The following is a 24,493-nucleotide window of genomic DNA, read 5'->3' as shown; positions in this document are numbered from 1 at the left end:
ATAGGAAGTTTTTGAAATAATTATTTTAATAACAACTAAAGATGGGGTTAGTATAGGTAGTATTGGAACACTATTTTTGCTGTGCTTGGTATACAATATGTCAATAGGGATGAAATCTTAATAGCTAGTCCCAACCATACTAAAAGTTAAAGGCTACTCTGAACCTCTGCTACAGAGTATACTGTTGTGGTCTTGCATGAATGTACAACCATATTACAGCAATGACAGTTGTCACTGTTTCATAATGGATTGAGTCTATATATGTTACCTCATCATTTGTTATAACACAGTTAAAATGCTTTATGCACAATGTACAATATAATATTATAACAAATTTTGTGTCAGACTGGAATAAGAAAATTAGTGAAAATCACTACCTTGTTATTTAGTAAAGTGTCTTATAGATTTCACTGCTCCTATTTTAGTGAACATTTCTACCACAAGTCTCAAGTCAGTGAAAAGTAACTTTGCTAATAAATATCACTTCTGAAAAGTATATGTATGTAATTGTCATTCATGTGTATACAGTTGTTATGTTTCATACATTTCAATAAAAGAGGGCATAACATGCAAATCATTTTCTTTATTTGTATGCAAATACCACGTCATTGTAAAACTAGGCTACAACATATTATACCATGGCATATTGTGTCATGACTATCATAGTATCCCTACATGATATTGTGTATATGTAGAGAAACGATAGTCTGACAACTTGTAGGACAATAATGGATTGCTGTCGAGCAGTTGCACAGCTGACATCAGCTGATGAATTAGCCCTCCAATGTACAGTACTACATTAAAGCTTTTAAGTACCTTACAACTTGGCAGAGATGTTGCTATAGCTGTTATATGCAGAAAGTACAACAGATAACAAAACATTGTGGTTTTAATCAATTTTCTTAATTGTTTACAATGGTATTGACAGCTTTTAATTAAATGCACACCTGCTACAGTAAATGTCACAACACCTTGATTACAGTAATCATCAACATTACTTCTATAAGGTAGCTACATTCCAACACCTGCTATAAAGGAAACAGTGCACGGTAATTTCTAACATGCACGTCACTGATTACTACTATTGTCTTTATGTACACTGTACATACCCACATTACAAAAAACCATAGTGAATCCTAGCAGCTCTGCATGTGCAAGTGTCAAACTGTGGAACTACATGATTTATACAGAATTGTCCGATATGTGCAGTAATGTTTAATATTCTCCATAATAGTACCAGCACAGTCTGCCATATTAGACGTAACGCATTTTTTATACTGTGGGCACCATGAGTCATACTCGTAGGTAGCCCCACACTAGTAGAAGTTATGTATGACAGAATGGTTGTGGTAAACTATTCTGGCAACCCTAGCCCAAAGGACCAACTCTAGTAGCATACACACCTGCATGCATCCACACCCATACTTGCCCAACTGTTTTATTAGAGGATTAGACTGTTGTATTAGAATATCTCAATCCCAGCAACATGCCTCTGTGACACATTTCAAGTGTGCCGCTCACTACACAGTTGGTGCTTTTGTTGCACGAAGAAGATGTTCACAATATTCATGTTACTCAGGTAAATTTCAACCAAAATACTTGCAAATACTTTCCCTGTAGCTTAGTCAGCACATAAAACATACATCATCTACGTACATGTAGTACAGGCTTATACAGTGACTGAATTTATGTGTGTGCATTAATTGTGTAGTTATGGCACACCTACATGCTGGGTACAGTATAATTCTCTCTTACATAAATACCTGTATGATTGAACTATAAAGATACAATTACAGGTATAACATATATATATATATATATAAACATTACAGCTACTATGACGTCTGTTTATGTTGTTTATGTTTCTAGCTAGATCCCACTAGTTCTTTGTCAACAATTGGTGCAACAAGTGGTGCATTATTCAGATGAACAAGATGGTTTCCATCAACCATTACCATCCTTGCCTACAGAGAATGAACTACCATAGCATACATTGTACATTACCCAGCCTCCACCTGTATGTATGTAACATCTTGCTAGCAAAAATAGCTTTTCTGACAAATTGATACAGCTAGATTTACTGTTTAAAAAGTTTTGTTGCACAATTTAATTACAAAAGTGAAGAAAAAGTTATAAAAAATGAGAATAATTTTGAGAATACTGAGTACATTTCTGAATACTAAAAGCATAATGTTAAAAATTCAGAATTGAAAAATGATGAAAATTTTGAGCATAATTCCCACAAGCCTAGTGGCAAGAGTTAGTCAAGAGGGGTGAGGGAGGGAGAAGCCCTACATGGTGATGATACTTTTAATTTTCTGTATATGAAACTTATGCCATCATGCAAGTAATAGTAAAATGATGTGAACATGGCCATTCTTTATGCAGTATGAGCTGGTTCACTATTCATAATTTTTAAAAGTCAACAAACAAGTAGAAGGAATTTTAGTATCATAGCCATAAAAAATAGTGAAACAAGGGAAGTCACCTACACCTGTAGATATACTAGTGGACATTTAATCCCTAATTCAGTCATGAAGTAGAGATTAAATGTCCACTAGTATATCTGTTGATGTAGGCAGCTTCTCTTGTTTCACTACTTTTTATGCTATGATCCTTGATCAAATTCCTAATTTCCTTCTACTTGTACATCATAAAACTGAAAAGCTTCCAGTGTATCCATCTGCATTCTTTCTTCATCGGGTTGCTAATTCAGCAGCCAACACGTATATCGACACAATACTTCCATGAAATTAGAGTGAGTGGCCCTCCTTAAATGAAGTCCTGGTGCTAAGGAAAGCACATAGAAGCTTGCAATAAACTCTGTGAGGTAACTAAATGATGTGAACATCCCATTTTGTCATTGAATTGTGTTGATATGTGTACAAATTGGTGAGTAATCGACGTTGTCATATCTGACAAATGAAGAAGGAATAACTTATTATGGGAAGGAATGGACCTTTTCTATGCACTAACGCTAGGGCTGTTTGTTTGTGGTTTTGACAGGAATGTAATTAATCCAAAAACCCAATATACCCATATTTTGTCAAGAACATTTCAGAGCCCACACTTATATATTACAATAATCCCAAATCAATTTCAGAAAAAAAACAAAAACAGGTTAACAAACAAACAAACATATTGCATAATAGAACAATCTACACATATAATGCAGACCTCTGCAACAGATTTTAACATCATCTCCAAATTTTCTCTACTGAAAAAAGACTCTTGAGCCCTACACACATATATTAAAGAACACTTTATAATGCATACTTAGTAACATTCACTATTAGTTAGTATCATACAATTCTCTGTGAAGATATAAGGTGAGAGGCTGGTTTCTGGGCAACATATTTATTGCAGGAAAGTGTAACTCTTCATGACCCCTACTATACCGTAATGTGGTAGTATAATCATTGTTTTAAGAAAATGCCTCCAAAGGAATTAAAATGAAATTTTCTTTTGACTACTTGACCAACAACAGTAGTACTTATGTGTGCACTCAGTATTTTGTAGTATAGGCAGTAATAATAGATATACTATACTGATAGTTTGCACGGCAAGTATGAATGCATTTATTAAAAAATCTTCTTCCTTACTATAAACATACAGAAATTTTCCCTTGGCTCTTGCATCATTTGTACTAATTATTGATATGATGGAATTGCCATATTGGCAAGAGTACATATCTTAATATATAGGGCTATTATAGGCAACCTCCCTAGTTTCATTACTTTTTACGACTGTGATCCCTAATCAGACTGAAAATTCTTAATTTTTCCTTCTGCTTGTTTGTTTACTTTTAAACAACATAATTATGACTAATGAGCCCACGCATACCACATCAAAACAAACCAGGCATGCCATCAAATTAATTTCGTGACAAAACGCATGCCCCAACTATCAATTATTACTGAAAAGCAAAGTGCCATTACGCTTTGCGTTCAGCCCGTTACACAGTGTTACAAATGAAGGAGATTATGTGAAGGACCTCTGCAATCAATCCACTCACAATGGAAACCTTGGATGATTCCGTTATGTAGAAAAGACATCATGCTGCGCTACTGCAAAGTGATACCTTTTGCTGTCAGTCAAGATAAATGGGACACAAAGGAGGACACAGGAAAGTCCATGAAGCATGCATTGTACGTATTGAAGTGACATCTAACAGCAAAAAAATCATGCCTGTAGCCTTAGTGGTTGTCGAAGTACGCTTGTCTGAAGGCAGGCAGGCAGGCAGGCAGGCAGGCAGGCAGGCAGGCAGGCAGGCAGGCAGGCAGGCAGGCAGGCAGGCAGGCAGGCAGGCAGGCAGGCAGGCAGGCAGGCAGGCAGGCAGGCAGGCAGGCAGGCAGGCAGGCAGGCAGGCAGGCAGGCAGGCAGGCAGGCAGGCAGGCAGGCAGGCAGGCAGGCAGGCAGGCAGGCAGGCAGGCAGGCAGGCAGGCAGGCAGGCAGGCAGGCAGGCAGGCAGGCAGGCAGGCAGGCAGGCAGGCAGGCAGGCAGGCAGGCAGGCAGGCAGGCAGGCAGGCAGGCAGGCAGGCAGGCAGGCAGGCAGGCAGGCAGGCAGGCAGGCAGGCAGGCAGGCAGGCAGGCAGGCAGGCAGGCAGGCAGGCAGGCAGGCAGGCAGGCAGGCAGTAGAAAATTCTGCAGAATATTATTTTTAAATTCTGTAGCAACTTATCAGAAGCATTTTGGCCGCTCTGTAAATACTTTTTGATACCTCACCAAGGCGCTATGAAGGTATTGTGAGACAGGTGATATTTTTGGCCAGAAAAGCCCAAACCTTCATGATCCTAAATATACAGTACTGTATCTACTGTACGATGATTAATATATTTACAGCATCAATAGTTCACTCACTTGACAACAAATACTGGACACTGAAGAGCTTTCAGAAATGCTTTTGTTACTTCTATGCTTGCATGTGGCATTGGTGCCTAAAAATTGTATCCAATAATAGTTTAACAAAACTGAGATCCATGTATAATTTATTGTTACAAGCAAATGTGGCTGGATCTGGCATAATAGCACAGACATAGTCAAGCATTCATTACTTACATACATGTTATGTATTTAAAAACATGGTTTCTAAAGAAGGTTCTGACAAAGGGAATAATTGTGTTTTGCCATTATAATAGAAGTTTTAAAACCTTGCAGTACACTGAATCAAATGTGAGTTACAAAATTTGGAACATAAGTCATCATAGTTTCTCCTCTGTTTTTATTTCATTCCTAGACCCAGCAATGGATTTGCCTTGAATTTCACAGAGGATATAAAAGCTTAAAATTTCAACTTCATAACAGTACATCCTGCACACCGCAGAACAGCATTTATAATTATAAGTCATATCATATTGCATATGTACAAAGCTTTTGAAGGACATAACCTACATTATGCAGATTTCACATTATGCAGATTTCATGGCTGCTTGGCTATCTGCGAAACACATATTCTTAAATTTGTTCTAATGCTACATAATATATAATAATTGTGTAAAATACAAATGATTTTACTACAAAAATACAATAATTTGTTCACTTGTATAATATTAAGTACATTGAAACTTTTTCCCATCACTATACAGATTTATGTCTCTGTCATTATTACTTCCTAGCAGCATTCTAAACAGTTCTCAGTGTATCAACTATCAAGGTTAAAAAGGTTCACTAAAAACTCCTTTGGCTAATATAGGAGATGCAACAGAGAGACTTCAAACAAGACTATCACTAGGAATCATGTATAGAATATAGTTTATGAAGATCCAGCCACAAATTGGTGTGAACTTAGAAACAATTTTGTAACACTCAACTTGATCATGCCTTACCCAATCCTCACTGTTCAAACTGGACATCTGTCTACTACAAGACATTGTGTTTCTAGAAATGCAAATTACACGCCTTAGTAAGCCATACAAAAGGCATGACTACGTTTCTACAAGCCAGAGTATTTCTGTAATACATTTATTAAGCTGTTGGCTTTAATTTGAGTCCATACATATGCAGGCTGTCCAATGAGTGGAAAAAAACAATCCCTAAGTGATTTAGGTACAAATAAATAAATAATGAAATCTAAGGATTTAGTCTAGGAATAAGCCATACAATGCAATATACAGTGCAATACCTTACCAATTTAAGCTTGGGATCTCGTGTGAACATATAACCTGTAAGGGAAATATGTACAAATAATAAAATTTGTATTGTATAAGCCTCAGTGAATATTAAAGTATGTCAATGTGTTCTGTGTGGTGGCTACAAAATATTAACTAGTCTTTTAAAAAGGATGGGTCTATTGTTAATTATTTAATTAATAATTATCCCATTGACTGCTGAATTCCTGGCAACTACTAGCAGAATCTCTGAATCGAGTTATGCTAACCCTAGCCCAGCTAGCTGGACTACATATGAAATCTGGGAATGTAGACCAGGTTACATCTGGGCAGCGATTATATAGACGTTAAGGTTGAAATCGATTGTAGGGATTGATTAATACTCATGTGATTAGTATGCATGACTTAGATTTTGCCATGAAAATCACTCAGATGGAGAGCATTTTGTTATCCTCACTATCCTACAAGTTGAAAAACATTGGGCTAAGGTGAGAACTACTGTTATAGCTTATTCACCAATCGTATCTGCACATTTCCGAATATGGACCATGCTTCCATCACAAAGTTACTACTCTGCATGAAGTAACCACTCTACAACCAAGCTTATCTATCTAGGCCTTTAGTAAACTCTATAATTATTCCATAAATGATTCAACAGCACTGATCAAAACATTAAACTCGCGGAACCAAAATTCTCCGTGATATCTCTAGGATTTGTCCATTCATCGTAACCAAACGTAAGCAGAACGTACTAGCTGCTAACCCATAATTGAAAAATGTTTGCAATGCATATATAATATATCCAGTGGTTGCACTTGTATTGGCTTGGGTGATTGTGCAGGCTATCGGAGTGTTACATATTAGCTATAACACTAGCTAGGCATTCAGGCTTTCGTACATACATACATACACTAGCATAGGTACCTGCCCTACGTGCAGGACCATTTCACATTTTCACATTAACAAGCCTAATAATGTGAACATGGGGTTAACTAAACAGCAGAATTTCATGTAAGCTAAACCAATAATTATGAAGACATGTGCAAATTATGTGGTGCTATCCTACTGTAATAACTAACGTACATGGTCAATAGTATTTAAAGCACTTGTAGGTATACTGCAAGCAACTGAAGGATTGAGCAAAATTAACTTAATACACAGGTACGGACTTCCTGGCTATAATTTAGGCATTAACATCACAAAGAATTGGAGTTACAAAGAGAAGGCACTTACTATGCATGGGACAAACAAATAGACAAACCAATTGGCCTGCCCATGCCTGTATTTCATGGTACCTGCCCTACGTGCACATTTTCACATTAACCACAATAACATTAATCAGTGCTTTAGGAATGAAGCATGTCCTAAACTGAGTAACATGCATGAACTTATTTTACCATCATACAAGCCTAATAGTTAAAGTGATGTGAACATGGAGTTAACTAAACAGCAGAATTGCATGTAAGCTAAACTAATAATTATCAAGACATGTGCAAATTATGTGGTGCTATCCTATCATGCAGACACTGTAATAACGTGGTCAACAGTATTTAAAGCACTTTTAGCTATACTGCAAGGGGTTTGAGCAAAATTAACTTAATACACAGGTACACACTTCATCACATCACAAAGAATTGGAGTTACAAAGAGAAGGTACTTACTCTAATAGAACACACAGGAGACACACACAGACAAACGTACATGCACCCAATAGTCCATTTCCACACAAGCTAAAGTATTTACGGTATGGTAATGAATACTAATTTATTACACGTTGCACAACATCCGGTGTCCTTTGGGAGGCCTTAAAATGCATTGAAACCTATGGGACTAAGACCTTTACACTTCATGGGAGCCCAAACCATACTGTTTATTCTTATATGCTAAAGTCGCTTCTTTACATTTTATAACACAGCGAATCTTCACAAACTATATACCATCGTGATACTAACAACCTGAAGATTACAATTTTGTTCTCATAATAAGAATAAACGGTACAGTTTAGGCTCCCGTGAAGATTTCTTACCCAACTCCCATAGGCTTCAATACATTTTAAAGGACACCGGATGTTGTGCAATTGAACCACCACAATCCTGGGGGATTTAAATCCGGGAGAGCACAGATTGTTAGAAGTAGATAATAAATTAATTGTTCCTATGGGGACTTTTCTTAGAGTTTTGGTAACTGGAGCTGATGTATTACATTCTTTTAGCCCTTGTGTGAAAATGGGCTATTGGCTTGCCCACGCCTGCCCTATACCTATCAAATGTGCTACTGTATACTTATCCAACAGTCTGTATGCTGTGAGCAAGCTATGAACTTACTATAAGCAAAAAGTTAAATTAGAAGAAGTACTGAGCTATGCACCAAAAAGGTAGACAAAATGAAAAAGAAAGTTATACCTGTGGCCCCACACCCTACACAGTAGTAACTGCAACAACTTCAGGGAGGTGCTTTACCAGCTGAATTGTTTATCGTATGGTTAGAAATGGAATGCAGCTGAAGTTTTCTCTACATCATGGCCTTCAATGTGCTGTAATGGACGAAGGAACATATGTAGAAGCTTGCAATAAACTTTGCGACGTAGCCAGATGGTGAGCGTTTCATTTTGCATGTGATCATGTCGATACATGCACAGATTGTTGAGTAATAGTTTTCAATAGCTGACATATGAAAAAGTGTGTCCCAAAAAGGTGGCACTGAGAAGAAAAAGAAAGTTATCATGGGCAGGAATTGAACCTTGGACCTTTGGGTTAACGGTTCTATGTGCTAACACTTTGGCTGTTTGTTCATGGTTTTGACAGAAATATAGCTCAAAATTTCCACTATACCAATGCCTTCAATGCTTTATAGAGAACGAACGGAAGCATATAGCGACATGTAACAACAAACTTGGAGTTGCCAAATGATGAGCGCTTAATTTCGTTAAAGTCCCATGTCGATACATGCTTTGGTTGTTGAGTTTACAGCATAACGAAGCAGACGAACAGATAGACAACTTTTCAGCTTTACACATAGATGCATACATTACATACATACATGTACCATGAAGCCACCTAACTTCAAAGGCAAATTTCAGAGTACATATCTCATAAACCCTGGCTGGCCACGGTACATTTAAATTAAACCATATGTACCATGACCATGGCCTTGATATGGGAGCAGTACCGCCAATTTCTTTATATAAAAACTCAAGCTGAAATCGATTGTGGGAATTTATTATTGATCACATGATGAAAACCATTCGTCCGATTTTGTATCCTACAGCACCCAGACGGAAGTAATTTGTCACCTTTGCCATCCTATGCGTTGATAAACATTGGTTTAAGGTGAGAACTAGTGCTATAGCATATATTCACAAGCGGTTTGCCGCATTTTTCAATATGGATACACCCACTTTTCAAGCAACACGAGATAAACACTCTACAGCGAAGCTTACCCTATAGATGTTTAGTAAATGTTGTAAACAGCCTGTAAAACGATGCAGCGGCTTTTAAAATCACTAAATTGAACTACCCTTAGGACTTGCCCGTTGTGAACAAACGTACGCAGTCACAACATTAGCTGCTGCTGTCCCATAATCGAATTTCAAAAGTTGGTCTATATAATGAATTCGGTGGTCGGTCTCATATTAGTTTGGATGATTAATTGTCCGCAGGCTCTTAGCCTGCATTGGCATGGTACATATCAATTGTATCATGTGCCCTCGTTATTTGCCTGATTGGGATTTTCCCACTGAGCTATGCTGTAATACCATCATCATTCACCTCTTGTTTCACTACCATTTTTATCGCTTGGATCCCTACTTCATTTTTAAATTACTATACTAGTTTGTTTGGTTTTTGTTATAGCATACTAGCAGCTAAACAGGTGTGACTGTTTTATTAGGGTGACTGCTGTATTAGAGTACTCAAGTCAGCCTTTCACTACCAGGGGTGTGTCACTATTTCACTGTGCTAGCATAGATAGGAAAATATAACGGGGTGTGTCATCATGATAGGTTGTTAAGATGGCGCTCGATCGTTATTTATCAACCAGATCATGTTAATTAATTAATAGGCGTGGCATTGAACTTATCGTGAAGTTACTTCAATAAGTTTGCGATGTCTAAATATGCTGCTCAAGGAATTTCAAAAGTGTTGATAGACAACATCAACACCTCAATATGGTTTCATTGCATGGAAAAGGAAGAAGACTAGCCTGATTGAAGATAAACGGAAAGACAAGATGCAGACAGCACACACTCGTCGGAACCCCAAAAGGCACATCCCACTGGTGAGTTTGTCATTGCAGCATAAAATGGTGGATGTGCGCTGCTTCGTTCGGCCTCCAGCCTTGCAACTGTGGTAGGGCAGTCAGGCAGGCATGCTGGCAGTCAGTCTAAAATCCGAGTTTTTAGCAATTAAAAAAATTCTATATCCGGCCACCTATTAGTGTTTTCTTGTTTGCAATGCTGTATTCAATGTTAGATGGACAAATATTATGCTGTAAAGGTGATTTTCAACGTGAAAGATGTCTCTACATGATTATTGAAGGCAGCAATTTAGGCGGCATGTGTCATTTTTGGGGAGATCCTAACTTTAACAGTATTACCATACTATTTGATGTACTAAATTATGAAAAGACCAAATTTTATGTGCACATTAGCTTGATTATCTCATGTAGGTCACATCATGTGTAGTATTGATACCTAAAGTATATTGTGATACCTTTTAGAAGTATGGTATCATGATATAAGGTGGTATCGCACAGCTCTAACATATATACATACATACGTACATACATACACCATATCTTTGTACAGTGTACAAGGAGTACCATTATCTGCTGGAGCTATGCCCCTAACACAAAGAGTCTTTGCAGCTTCTTCTGTTAATTTTCCATATGTAGTAGCTTCCATAAGTCTACATGTAAACAGATACAGCATATAACTTACAATCCAATGTTCTGTAGTTCAGTTCAGGTCTACTGCAAAATTAGTACATGTAGTGCATACAATAATCCTTAAATGTGCACAAACCAATTTAAGGGGAGAGGCTACAAAGCATGTATACTTGTACATCGTGTTGCTTGATACACAACAAAGATTTTAATTACCTTGCAACACATGCTTCTTTAGTAGGGTACACTTTTTCTGCCTTGTCCTGCAACTTTGGTAGACTTTTAAGAGATTTTCCCATTGCTTCAGGTATATTATTCTACACAAGCAAGTAAAATAAGTTTCAAAGTCAAAGGTCAAACTTCAATTCTGATGAACGTAACCCTCACAGTTTTCATGTTGTATGTCCTTGTTCTAGAGGAATTTAACCTCCACACCTCCTTTATTTAATTTTCAGGTGCTAGTAGGCCATACCAGCATACTGTACCAGTATAATACTAGGCTTTGAACCAGTTGCAATAAATTAAATATCACTGTAAAAACTGATTACCATTTTGTGGTGCTGCAACTTCTAAAGCTCTCAGCTTTTAGGTCTAAACACTCCTTTGGCTAAAGGAAATGTATTAAAATAAAATGGAATTCAAAATATGCACAAATATGTGGAGTTCTTGCAGATCTGGTCACATATGTACTCTAATCTCTGCACTCTAGTAATCCAAACTCTTTACGTACGTATGAACAGAGCATTTGTTTGTTTCATCAGAATAACTATGTTATATTAGAGTACACTGTTACAATCACATAAATAAATGAGTTTGATTGCCTGAAGTTCTACTACTGTAAGGCACATTGTGTAATAACATCTGAGAAGAGGGTTCAACTGATGCGTAAATGTCCTAACAGATTTTCAGGTGATGTCATTTTCAAGAATGAACAAATACACACAATAAAAAAATAATCATGACTCACATTATCAACTGGAAGTGGCACAAGACCTTCAATTGACACCAATTTCTCCACGTATTCAGGTAGTGATGCTGCAAACTACAATAATATTATTTTGTAGCACTAACAGCTACAACTGACTCTCTGTTACATCATGTACACTTATATATTTGTTTTTAAAATGGTAATCATAGGTATCAGTATCGTATACCTACATGTGCTACTTACTTGAGTAGCTGCTGCAGCTCCTACATAGACACATACAGTATATAACACTGGTAACATGAGTGAGGCATATCTACGTAGTAATCAAATGCTAGAAGCTAGTAGGGATGAATCTACATAAGTCCTTGTATAAGCAAACTAAGCACAGCAAGAATATTATAATATCTGGCATCATCATGTACACACTGGAAACTAGCTTTCTACTATCTACATGCATACTGCATATGTAGTATTATGTACACATGTATTATGTACACATGTACACTGCATATGTAGTATTATGTACAGCACATACATAACAAGCATTTTTCCAATATGTGATGCATATTCATATTGTATTGTTAGAGCTTGATATCTCCTTCCCTGGTTGAAATATGATTGATCAAAACAAACGTCTGTACATTAGTCTCTCAAATAAGGCAGACATCATGTGCTAGTGACGTCATTGTGGAACAAGTCCATAGAAGGTCACTAATGATGAATTATTGGAATTTTACATGCCATTACAATAAGAAATCCTTAAACAAGGGGAATCATCACCTGATGTGCTAATTTAATCCCTAATTAAGCCAATATAGTTAATACACCAGCATGGTTAAAGGTCTATTATTATTGTTATCATACAGTACGATAGTACTGTATATTAGGGACATCGAAGGTGTGGGGGCGATCCGTGATATAATATAACCCAAAAACCTGCCATGATTTTTCCTCACAACGACATGACAGTATTGGTTGGGTAAAACCAAGCCCAAAAGTGTCTTCAGATCGACCCGAAACGTTTGCGTCAAGTTGCTACAGAATTTAGAAAAAAAATTATTTAACAGAATTTTCTACTGCCTGCCTGCCTGCCTGCCTGCCTGCCTGCTGCCTTCAGTCAAGCGTAGCGGAAAAGTGGCTACAGCTACAGCCCTAATTTTTTTGCAGAAACGTTTCTAGTTCACTTAAGAAAAAACCTTTGGTATATTGATAAGCATACAATGCTTGCGCTATTGTCTTACCTTTTATCCTTCTTTACCATGGCCATCAGTCAAGGTTCTACCGCTGAGTGTTAATAGACTACAGTATTGCTTCCATACCAGTGTATATTGCAACAAACTATTCGAATACACGTGCACCAAAAATGCACCTGTACGTGACTCGCTGTTGATATCGATCAGAGGGAGCAACTCACGACGAACTATAGCAATGTGAAAGTCAATAAATGTGACTGAATTTTGGAAAATCACCCTTATGGCCACGCCTGAAACAATTTTGAAACTAGCATGGTGCTGTTAATAGCAGAAAGCACTTTTCAAATATTTCTAAAAATTTCCTTGTAATTCAGGGTATCTATGGTTTATTCTATCCTTAATTGGGTAGGAATTTAATTTATAATGCTGTGTTTCAGAACTAAATACTTAATGTGTTAAATGCGCCCATAAGGGTGATTTTCCAAAATTTGGTCACAAATATAGTTTATTTAGTAACAATGCTAAGCCGAATCGGGTCATCCAGGTCCTGCTTTACAGATTATTCCGGTCTGACCCCACATGCTAAATTAAATGTGGATGTGCTACTACACATCATAGCGTAGCTCTGCTTCTTTCATGAGCCACACCCACTTACGTAAATTACAGTCTGTAGACATATGGTAGCCACGTCCATTCATCAGTGTGTAGGTATGCACGAATCCACACCCACTTACGTAAATTATTGTCTGTAAACATATGGTAGCCACACCCATTCATTAGTCCATAGGTATGCACGAATCCATGTTCTATTATTGTCTGCAGGCTTATGTAGAGCCACGCCCACTGATCAGTTGTTATTGTATGAGTCATAATCTAGTATAATAGTGCTGTGAGTAACTCAGCAGATATTTAGTGGTCATGACACGAGCTTGCAAAAAAACTTCACAAACAAGTGTAAAAAAAAACTTGGAATTTTAAATTAGATTAGGGACAGTGTATAATGCTGCAATAAAAAGTACTGAAACAAGCTGGGTTGGAGTAGTCTAGTACGTAATGTCCAAATACTGTAAAACAATAAGAAGTGAATATCCCTACTGTGCTACACTCAAAGTAAGAAGTGAATATCCCTACTGTGCTACACTCAATGCACAGTAGGGATATTCACTTCTTATTGTTTTACAGTATTTGGACAGTACGTACTAGACTACTCCAACCCAGCTTGTTTCAGTACTTTTTATTGCAGCATTATACACTGTCCCTAATCTAATTTAAAATTCCAAATTTTTTCTTATACTTGTTATTATTAGCACTTTACAGTGACTAGCACTGTCTAGCTGTAAGTGGCCCTTTCTCTTCAAAGATCAGTCCCCTGGCCGTTCTTAAAAAAAAACTTGCCACAACTAAAAGTAATTTGCTTTCATGTAATCCAATATTTTACATGGACGCATGTTTCATTGAGTAACAGTTCAGTGTTAATGATTGTAACAGTTACATTACTTCAAGTCAATAGCTGGTAAACAATTAATAGTCCAGTCGGTGGTCTCATAGACTCAATACATTAACCTAGTAATCTCAAGTACTATGAAGTTTTTTTACAGATTTGTGTTCCCAGGTGGTTCTAGAACAAATTCAGCTTGGTTGCCCAAGTGGCAACTTTGGGCAACTCTGGAAAATTGTGAAAATTTAAAATGGCCTATATGACTATGACCGGCTCCAACAGAAAAACTTTTTTTGTGTAATATGTCTAATATAGGGTTATTGGGGGTGCAGAATTCATTTCTGGTGTTAACTTTTGAATCTGAGGTGTAGAACATAGTGAAAATTTAAAATGGCCACCGCAGAAACAATTCACTACAAAAATTAATGCACGATGCTTTTAGCATACGGTTAGCTATGGTTTTTGTAGATATTTTCTCATGTCATTTTTTCCACCATAGCATTATATACAAAAATTTAGAATGATTGGTTGAGATTACTATACTATAAAACAAAGCTAAGTAGCTAGAGCATGTCTAATTCAAAATCCTCTTCAGCAATTATGCAGTTTTCATCATGAACATCACCAGACTCTCCTTCCTCTTCATCTTCGATCGCAGTGTCACTTTCAAAATAGTCATCATCTGCCTCATTTTCATCTTCTTCACTGCTTGTTCCAGGTCTCACAGAGTGTGGATTACAGCAGTCTTCTCCACCAGAGCAATTGCAATAGGAAGTGCATGGTACATGCTTTTTGTGACAGCTGCAAGCTTCAGAACTGCATCGCTTGCCTTGTGCCTTGCAGCTACACTTTATTAAGTCAATTAGTTCAGGTGGAGCTGGAGCACCTGGAGCAATTGCAGGAATCGGAATATCATTTTGGATAATCCATCCAAAGTGGGTAATGTCTGATGACTGGTCAGGTGGTGCCTGCTGGTCTGCTGCTTTCCATAGCATTACCTGTAGATGTGCCCGCAAAACATGCAGCAAGAGGTTGGCAGATGTTGGAGGTAAAGCCATGATTTTTGTGGCTTTCTTCTTCTTAGTAAATAGTTTGAAACGAGCATTTTCCATTGAGGTCCCGCTAGGCTGACGATAAAGAGCACAGAAAAATTGTTGAGCCGCTTCCATCAAATCAGTGTGGGTGGCGTCTACCTCACCAAGTTCATGGGCTAAACCTGGGAAGTTTCCAGTAAGCAGGGTGTTAAGTGCACTGATTTTACCCTTGCCATATGGGTACGATACTGTGTCACATCCACTTAGGGCATGCATACCAAGGAGCTGAAAGCATTTTTCGCCCAAGTCAGCACAAGTAGCATTAATGTCCAGCACTGTCCCATCCCATCTTTCCATCTGTACCTTACATTGCAGTCCAGCTCGATGCACCCAATAGACCAATAAAACAAAGACATCAGTGTCATCACTAAGAACACGAATCACACTCTTGCCATGGCTAGCAGCCTGTATGACATACGAAACCATTGTGACATCAGCTTCATCATGACTAAAGGCACCATCATCCCTAGTTTCCATTGTCACATTGTTATCCATGCTGAAGGTGCACAACACACTTGCCAACCGTCGCTTGTTGTTCTTGCTTTTGAGAATTGCATCTCTTTTGGGAAGGGGACTAGTGATGGAGAGCTCGTAGTCAACTACCACCTCCCCAGCACGCCGCATTCTCTCATGATCTTTGGCAGAAGTGTCATTGTATTTGTCAAATACAATGATTTTCTCAGTAGCATCTGGATAACGACTAATCTTACTTTGAATGCAAGCAATCAAATTAGACAGATTACCACCATGTGGCCACACAGTGTGATAAAATAGCTGCGAAACATCCACTACAACAGTTTCAGGAGTTACTGGTAAGACATCAAGCACTCCAAGACGTTTAACTAGAGCAGACTTGTTGGCTTTGCGGAGACAACTGTGTTCATCTAGAAGTGATGAAGGAACTGAACATAGCTCATATGTAAAAAGGTGCTCAAGCTTTATCTTTCTCCCACCTATCAGGATGCTTAGGGTTTATAGGTTCACACACTTTAGCACAAAATAAACAGTGATTTTTGAACTGAAAATCACCTACTTGTGATCTTCTAACCCTAGCTGTTGGAGCCTCTGTGATGTCAGCTTCCGAAGCCTTCCTCTTCCTTGACACAAGTTTCTTTATATGATCCTTTGATGTATACGAACAATAACAGTTCTTATGGAGTTCAACTGATGCTTGTTCTCCATGAGAATTTAGAATGCTCTGCAATTTGTTATGAAGCTCCTGGTCACCACGCTCCACTGCACACTCTATCAGCTTCTTCACTGCTTTTTGTTTGAAAGTGCTAAATTGCCCAGACTTACTACAGATTGGAAGAAAGCACTTTTGATCACCCAATGTAGCCATCGGAAGCAAAAGAAATGTGAAAATTGTTGCAGAAATATGTATTGCAGGATGTCAAACACCTAAAAAACAATTTTTTTAAAGTTGAAAGTAAAGTTTACAAAAATGAAACAGAAAAACGTACTGCATTAATTAGAAAACCAGCCAAATGCATCAAATCTACACTTACTCTACTCCTGATCCAATATCAAACCTTGTAGATTATCATACAACCAAAACTTAAGTCTGAAAACGAGTGGTAGCTACTCTTCTGCTCCCTTTTAAAAATTAATATAGAACGTCCGTTACCATGGCAACCAATTACGTAATTTGTTTTTTGACCTCAAATTAGTATCATCTTGTGCAGAAAAATGTGCTGAATTCAATGGTGCCAAAATTACTTTGATTGTATAAAATCCCGAAGAGTTATGAACACTAGCTCATATGTAAATTTATGACTTCCTGCATATAAATTTTCGCCAATTTTCTAGAGTTGCCCAAAGTTGCCACTTGGGCAACCAAGCTGAATCTGTTCTAGAACCACCTTGGAACATAAATCAGAAAAAAAACTTCATAGTTCTTGAGATTACTAGGTTCACAAAATTTCGACTAGACTATAATCTAGAATAGCTTTGGTGCAATCTTCTCCTATTCTAGTGAAGGTCAAGGTGAAGGTATGATTAAGGCATCATGCTGGTGCCAAGCCAATAAAAATTTGCTCCATGTACTTGAGGCTCCCTAGCCTTCTCTTAAGTGCATAGTGAGTGGGGATTACCTACATCAGTAAGTGAGCTTTTGGCAATCAATACAAGTATTTCTGTAATTTCTGACACGAATTTCATTCTGAACTTTGAAAAATGCATGGAATTCAAAAGTTTTAAATTAAAAACCTTTGAAATCCAGATTTTGCTTCTTCTGTGAAATTTCTGCTTTGAAAATGAATGTAACCTGCTATACAGTAATGATTAAAATAGCATTTTAGGCAATGTTTAAGCATTCTTGTTGTAATTATCCCTACTAGCGTATAAAACTCCTACACTTGTAGATATAGTATTAGATGAATATAATATGCAAGATTACCAAACATCCTTACCCATTGAGTGTGAGAGAAATGTGAATCTTTTCCATCCTAACCCTGTAGAAACACAAACATTTGTAAAACATTTTTGTGAAGTAAATTTTCTCTTAAACACAATCATGGGAAACGACTGATCATTAATCAAAACACACACTCGTGCTCAAACCATGGTGTACAGTATAGTAGTAGTATACAGATGTGATAGTATAGACATGTATTATAGTCATACATATTACTCCAGCACACTAAGTTTCTTTGTATTCAGAAGCTTAGTGATAATAATACTGTGTGTTTACTGCTAAAAATTAAGCTGCTCCAAAGTATCAAAAGGCTTTTGGTCTTCTCAAAAAACACATACGTAGTGGAGATCCTGTGAGTTATAACTAGTTACAATGGCTCTAATATGTATGTGTTTTACATCACAGTATACTCACCATCTACCACATATTTCAGATCAGCCACCATATTGATCAAGTGGTAATAGGCACCAGCAGGACGTGGGGAGGACAGGCCATGTCCTGGCCAGTCTATTGCCACTATGTATAAATCTGTAATACAATAACATGCATACAGAAAGAATAGCGTAAGTACCAGGCAGTGATGTATCATGTACGTATATACATTGTACATATGTTACAAAGAACACAATTATGGCATTCAAGTGGATAGTGTCATATGTGCATTGTATTCATGTGCTTGTGTGCACGTGAGTCCAGTGCATGTGTGTATGTGTGAGTGATGTATATGTAATGTGAGTGTGTATGTTTGTGCATATTTGAACCTCGTGACAGCAAAGGAATTAACTTGTCAAAGGATCCAGCATTATCAAGCCAACCTATAACAAAATGAAAATAAGTAAGTAGCCACTTATAATAATAAGAAAATGAGGCATATCTGTATGTATGAGCAACAAGTCATACAAATAATATATCAGGGCAGGTCAAAGAAGGGGGGAGGGGCAGCATACTTAGTAGACTTTAAAGTATACCCCCAGGAATTTAGAGACCAGGGAGAATATCTTAGATGAATCTGTTTCACAATAAAAGGTAAGTACCTAATTACAGAAATATAAAAGTGACTGCTCTATTAGAGTATCTCAATCTTTTCTTACAAGCATTGTCCATTCCCCCATTTCTGCCACTGATGATGTGCAAATAATGTACTCTATAAAGCCAAGCTGTACACTGTACAGTAATATCTAGGCATTGAAGTATGCATACTGTGAAAATGATAACCTCAGTTGCAGTTAGACAACATCTATTACTATACATACTGTATGTGACTGGATTGTGGTAAAACGATCCAAATCGCAAATTAGAAGTTTCAAGATAAACAGTTTTAAAGAATTCAAGTCAGCATAACTTGCCAAGGATAGCAAGCACGTGTATGAAATTTACACTAGAGATGCATAAATCCTATTACCTTTCAGGCCACTTCCAGTACTTGTAGCCACTTATAAAGTTTCCTGCCAAACAAGATAGAAAATCTGAGCAGTTGGTTATATCACGAGTGCTCACAAAGGGGAGGAGGGTGGCAGGGTGGACAAGGCTTCAAAATGGAGGCAGACCACAATTGAAGTCCAGACACGAGATTACAGGACTGCATGTTCTGGTTTCTTAGTGGCTGATGTACAGCATAATCAACAGAAAAAATGCTTGGCCAACATTATCAGGCCATCCACCAGTAAACCAATGATTCTTGCCAAGTCAGGCCTTTCACAAGGCCAGTTCGAGCTCTCCATACCACCCAGTAGAGATGCCTGTTTAAACCAGCCTCGAGTAGTTTGAGTAGTACTGAGGGTTAAAACTAGTAGTATGATAGTGTATCTATCCAGTGATGGTGTTAGTTTGATTTTGCCTAATGTGCAATTCGGATCGGTTTTGTAAAATCTGGTCACATATACAGCCTGTATGTGCAGAGAGTCATACAGATATACCAGTATATGATATGCAGTACACATATATGCAGTGGCTTACCATGCAATGCCAATACAGGTTTTCCACTTGAGGAGCCCCATGCTTTGCCACAGATTTGTCCCCATGGAACATCAATGGACACTAATTAAGTGATGCAATTAACACATACATTGATCATGACAGTAATGCATGTATGATGTGTGTTACAATGGAACCTGTAAGCTGCATCCGGGGCCAAACTTTCCTGACCATAATTAGTCTGGCACCACCTGCCCCTTCGCATAGAGTAAGGGTCTGGTGACAGTAGTATAATGGTACTTGTGCGGCCTGGAATTCAAATGTGGTTTCAAATTGCATGTAATGTAATATATTACTATTTTACTTTGGTGAAGAAAGCACGAAACTTCATACTTCTCAACATAAGTCTTTACGACGGGTGTAGGGGGGTCTTGCTTGGAGAATATCAGCTACTTTCCAAATATTCCAAATTTGGTTGCCATGGTGATTGTGTTATTCATGGCACAAACTACATGGTTTATGTCACAAATACTTATTTAAACTGGATATACTGCAATTTGATTGGCTCTACCACTATAGTGGTAGTAGCACAAGTACCACATACTAGGGTTACTAGACCCTTACTCTAAAAGCAAAGGGGCAAGTGCTGCCAGACTAGGCCTAATATGCCTATACAGTTCAATCAGTGTGTTGTACAGCTGGATATTTTCTAGGGGAAATATTTCGCAGATGACCATTACTCAAATTTTTGAGTCACTTCTTCAGGGGTAAGTAAAAACAGTGGACCCGGGGACCAAGGACCCAGGACCAGGGGACCCGCGGAAATCTAACTCTTCTTGGAATTTTATACACTTCACAGTATTCTATACTTGTACTAGGTACTTCTGCAAGTAGTCTTGCATGGCAATCCACTTTTTCTTCCGTCATGGCGTCTCGCATGATGTTTACACCAATTAGAAATTATAAGTGCCTCTGAAAAAGTGACTGAAGCTGACTGCATTTATAGGCCACTGCCTGCTGCACAATAAGCATACTAGTCTATTAGCTACTAGAGTAGTTTAAGAACATTATGCAAGTACACCATGACGTATGAAGAGCTGTTGAACTTGCAATTGCTTATCTTGGCTTAGCTAGTAATTGCTCGCCTGCTGCACAATGAGCATGCTAGTCTATTATGTCACCTATCTACTAAAGTTTAGAAACATTGTGCAAACAAATATTCTGGGGAAATAGCAAATGCTGTCAGCTTCAGACACTTTTTCAGAGGCGCTTATAATTTCTAATTGGTGTAAGCATCGTGCAAGATGCTGCGAGGAGGGAAAAGTGGATTTGCCATGTAAGACTACTTGCAGAGGTACCTAGTACAAGTATAGAATACTGTGAAGTGTATAAAATTCCAAGAAGAGTTGGATTTCCGCAGGTAGCCGGGTCCTTGGTCCCTGGGTCCACTGTTTTTACCTACCCCTTCATCAGGATCTTTTATGCATTAAACAAATAAACAATGCCAATTAAGCTGCATACTATATTTCAAGGGAGAAAATTTTCATGGATTGGAGCCAATCTGTGAAAATGCAAAATTTTCCCCCTTGGAAGTTGGCCATTTTAGAGAGATGGTCTTTCTATACAGGTGGATGCTAAGACAGGTTCCACTATATAGCAAAAAAACTGGATTCGGCACATCTTTCTATGGGATGGTCAACTAAATGCACAATTTCTGGTACCAAAGTATAGTCAAGTACATACTTGGCTCTGCTTGTATACAGCGCACTGTATAAGTACTTTCAAAGGTACCAGTCCCTTTGTGTAAACTAGTATTGAAACGAATAACAATTTTTACTATTCGAATAGTTGTGAACAAAACGACTTCTTTAAGCTAATACTAGGCAACAATCAATTACTGAAAAGTGCAGTGGCCATTACACTTCGTCTTCAGCTATGATCCACCTGTTACACAGTGATACAAATGAAGAAAAAGTTCGAGAAGTGTCTCTGAAATCGCTACAGAAAATATGGACAAGCCCAAACTAACTTTATGCATTGTTAAGTTATGCTTGGCTGTAGAAATTTCAGTTAAAAAGGAAAGTTTTAAAATTCCATAGAAACTTGGGGTCGCCCTGAAGGCATTTCTTGGCTTGGTTATGCTTAACAAGCTGATTTGAAGGAAAAGTAAGGCTGTTTTTTCAGGTGATTTTGAAGGAAAAGAAGCCCAAATCTCCATGATCCCTAATATACAGTACTACCATACCGTATGATGGGTATCTATATGATAACTAAATAGGTAAGTTTAATATCAATGATCAGTTAGTTGATGTGGTTCCATGTAAGACTACATCGCAAAAATGTCTTATATAAGTAGCTACACTCCTGAAAAGTGGAGATGGCACAAAAAAAAAGCTGGCCTACTGATTGACTCATACAATAACAATTAACGGGCATGGTTTCATGTAACCCTGCACTCAGCAACAGACATGGCTTCACACATACATATCTACAGACTGCAACAAGCCTACTGATATATGGGTATGGCTCCTTCCTCAGTCATTCTCCAAAAAAATTGTCCCTTGAAAATGATTCACTATATAGATGGCTTTGCAAAATATTCCCATCACAACAATAACCTGCCTAGCTTGCACAATTTTCAATTCAGCATTATTTACAGTGTCCAAGGAATGGGTTATCCTACTATGGTGAAATTATAGGTACAGTGACTATACTGAATAAATTACATGCACTTAAATTTGTAACCACAACTTATATTTGCAATGGTTGACACTTAAAAAGCTCATACACCATGGATTAACCAGTCAACCAAGGTATAGTTTTTATCCTTGCAGTTATTTGTGCATACAAGTATGAAGACGTACGTATTAAATGAAGAAATGACTGTTTATGTCTACTGCACCATACACGACACACATATCATTTGGATACAGATACAAAGATATTCGAACTTGCAAATGAGATTCACGGTGTATAGGTTTACTTGTAGCTTTCATAACTTACCAATATTTAAAAGTGTTTGTCTTTAAAAAGTATGCTTGTGCAAATTAGGCAGGCTTTTGTTGAGATGACAGTGTATCCTGTACTATTATAATCTTGCCCTCGGTAAAAATAAACCATGATGACTTCTACTGTAAAAACGTTTACCTTAAATTAAAAATTTTGCCTCAGCAAACTTTTCCAAGGGATGGGCATATATAGCTAGATGCCAATCCCCAGCTGGTATATATTTATAGGGACCCATATGGGGGTGGGGCTTGGCATTGACAGTGCATTGTCATTAATTTTGTAACTTGCTTCTTCCTAGCTACTATGCTGTCTGCTTATCTAGTAGTAAACAAATTTCTTGCTTCATTGGCTTTCTGCATGAGGCCGGATATGTGGATTTAAGATTTTATGGGAGAGTATAAATACCGCCATAGATAACGGGATCTATATGGTCCCACCCAGGCCTTTGTGGGACCGGGGTGCCGAGTAGAAATACATTCTGTCCTACGTAACTCTTTAGACTATTGCACATTTACATGACGTAGCAAACAATTAGATCTACAAACTACAGAGAATCCGGGAGAGAATCACCACATTAACATACTCTCTACGGGAGAACGAATCGAATTCGATCCAGCGCCACTATCCTAAAAAAACACAACATAGTTTCCCCAATTATCTTTTGTGAAATCTCACCTTTTTCGAGCTTATATCGCCAGCCATTGTGTTAATGTTGAAAACTCGATATCTACAATAATATAGTCTATGAAACTCCGGTCCCTTACCCTCGCCTTACCTCGTGTACGTAATGTGCCTAGTCCAGCCTCGAGCCCAGCAACAGGAGATGGTAAACATGAAATCCGTTATACACCCCTCTAGTGTGTACTTGCAGCTCGGTGACTTAACATGTAATTATAATTACTTGATAATTGATTATAATTACACCTCGTTTGTGCAATCTCAAATCTAGAATTATGGCTGGCTAGCTACCTAGCTACATACCAATGCTACCATAGATCCAGCCCAGCCACGATTCTCTTTTGGCATACTAGTAGACATCTTGATTCAAGAGTAGGAAGATTAAGCTGAGGCGCCTGAGAGCAGCAATCACTGGATTATATCTTCCACTGAGTGATTGCTGCCCTCAGCTTAATCTTCCTACTCTTGAATCAAGATGTCAGTACCTTTCTATTTCTTTCCTCCATAATATTTACCACCATTAAGTTCAATTGTCACTGTTAATTCAATTCAATTTCATCTACCAGAAGTCATCATTTTGTCAATAGCTGGCTAAGTCCACTACAGTTAACCCGGCATCAACTCTTGTTGTTATTTATTCTTCGTTAACACTGTCTTTCTGTGGAATTCTGTACTATTACACATCCTCAATGATCCAAACCCAAAATCCTTCCAGCATTCATTATACCATAATACCAGCACCAACTCTATCAGTATGAGATGCACATGGAGGCATCTGCACCTGAGGTTTATCCCTACAACAGAGGCTTAAACATATTAATTTTTTGAATGACTT

The 24,493-nt window shown here is 37.8% G+C and overlaps 1 protein-coding gene across 3 annotated transcripts; it reads right to left on the bottom strand.

The window, feature by feature from the left end:
• Positions 1-1,604: 1,604 nt before the first annotated feature.
• Positions 1,605-23,902, bottom strand: LOC136250641 (serine hydrolase-like protein). Of its 3 annotated transcripts, none has more exons than XM_066042866.1 (15): positions 23,756-23,901; positions 23,656-23,707; positions 23,564-23,606; positions 20,014-20,094; positions 18,819-18,872; positions 18,472-18,585; positions 18,053-18,094; positions 12,160-12,179; positions 11,956-12,030; positions 11,205-11,305; positions 10,926-11,011; positions 6,127-6,161; positions 4,861-4,937; positions 3,178-3,238; positions 1,623-1,964 (listed from the first exon to the last, which is right to left on the bottom strand). In XM_066042866.1, the coding sequence occupies exons 1-15, from the start codon at positions 23,812-23,814 to the stop codon at positions 1,866-1,868; spliced, it is 999 nt and encodes a 332-aa protein (XP_065898938.1). In that variant the 5' UTR covers positions 23,815-23,901; the 3' UTR covers positions 1,623-1,865. The 3 variants fall into 3 exon arrangements, 2 of the variants coding, with proteins under 2 accessions (XP_065898939.1, XP_065898938.1); XR_010698611.1 differs by lacking the exon at positions 1,623-1,964 and adding an exon at positions 5,826-5,877 and having other exon boundaries at positions 3,177-3,238; positions 23,756-23,902; XM_066042867.1 differs by lacking the exon at positions 3,178-3,238 and having other exon boundaries at positions 1,605-1,964; positions 23,756-23,902.
• Positions 23,903-24,493: the final 591 nt, after the last annotated feature.

This window comes from Dysidea avara, chromosome 3 (genome assembly GCF_963678975.1).
Source record: "Dysidea avara chromosome 3, odDysAvar1.4, whole genome shotgun sequence".
NCBI lineage: Eukaryota > Metazoa > Porifera > Demospongiae > Dictyoceratida > Dysideidae > Dysidea > Dysidea avara.
The sequence above is the reverse complement of the archived record's forward strand: the minus strand, read 5'-3'. Positions and strand labels throughout refer to the sequence as shown.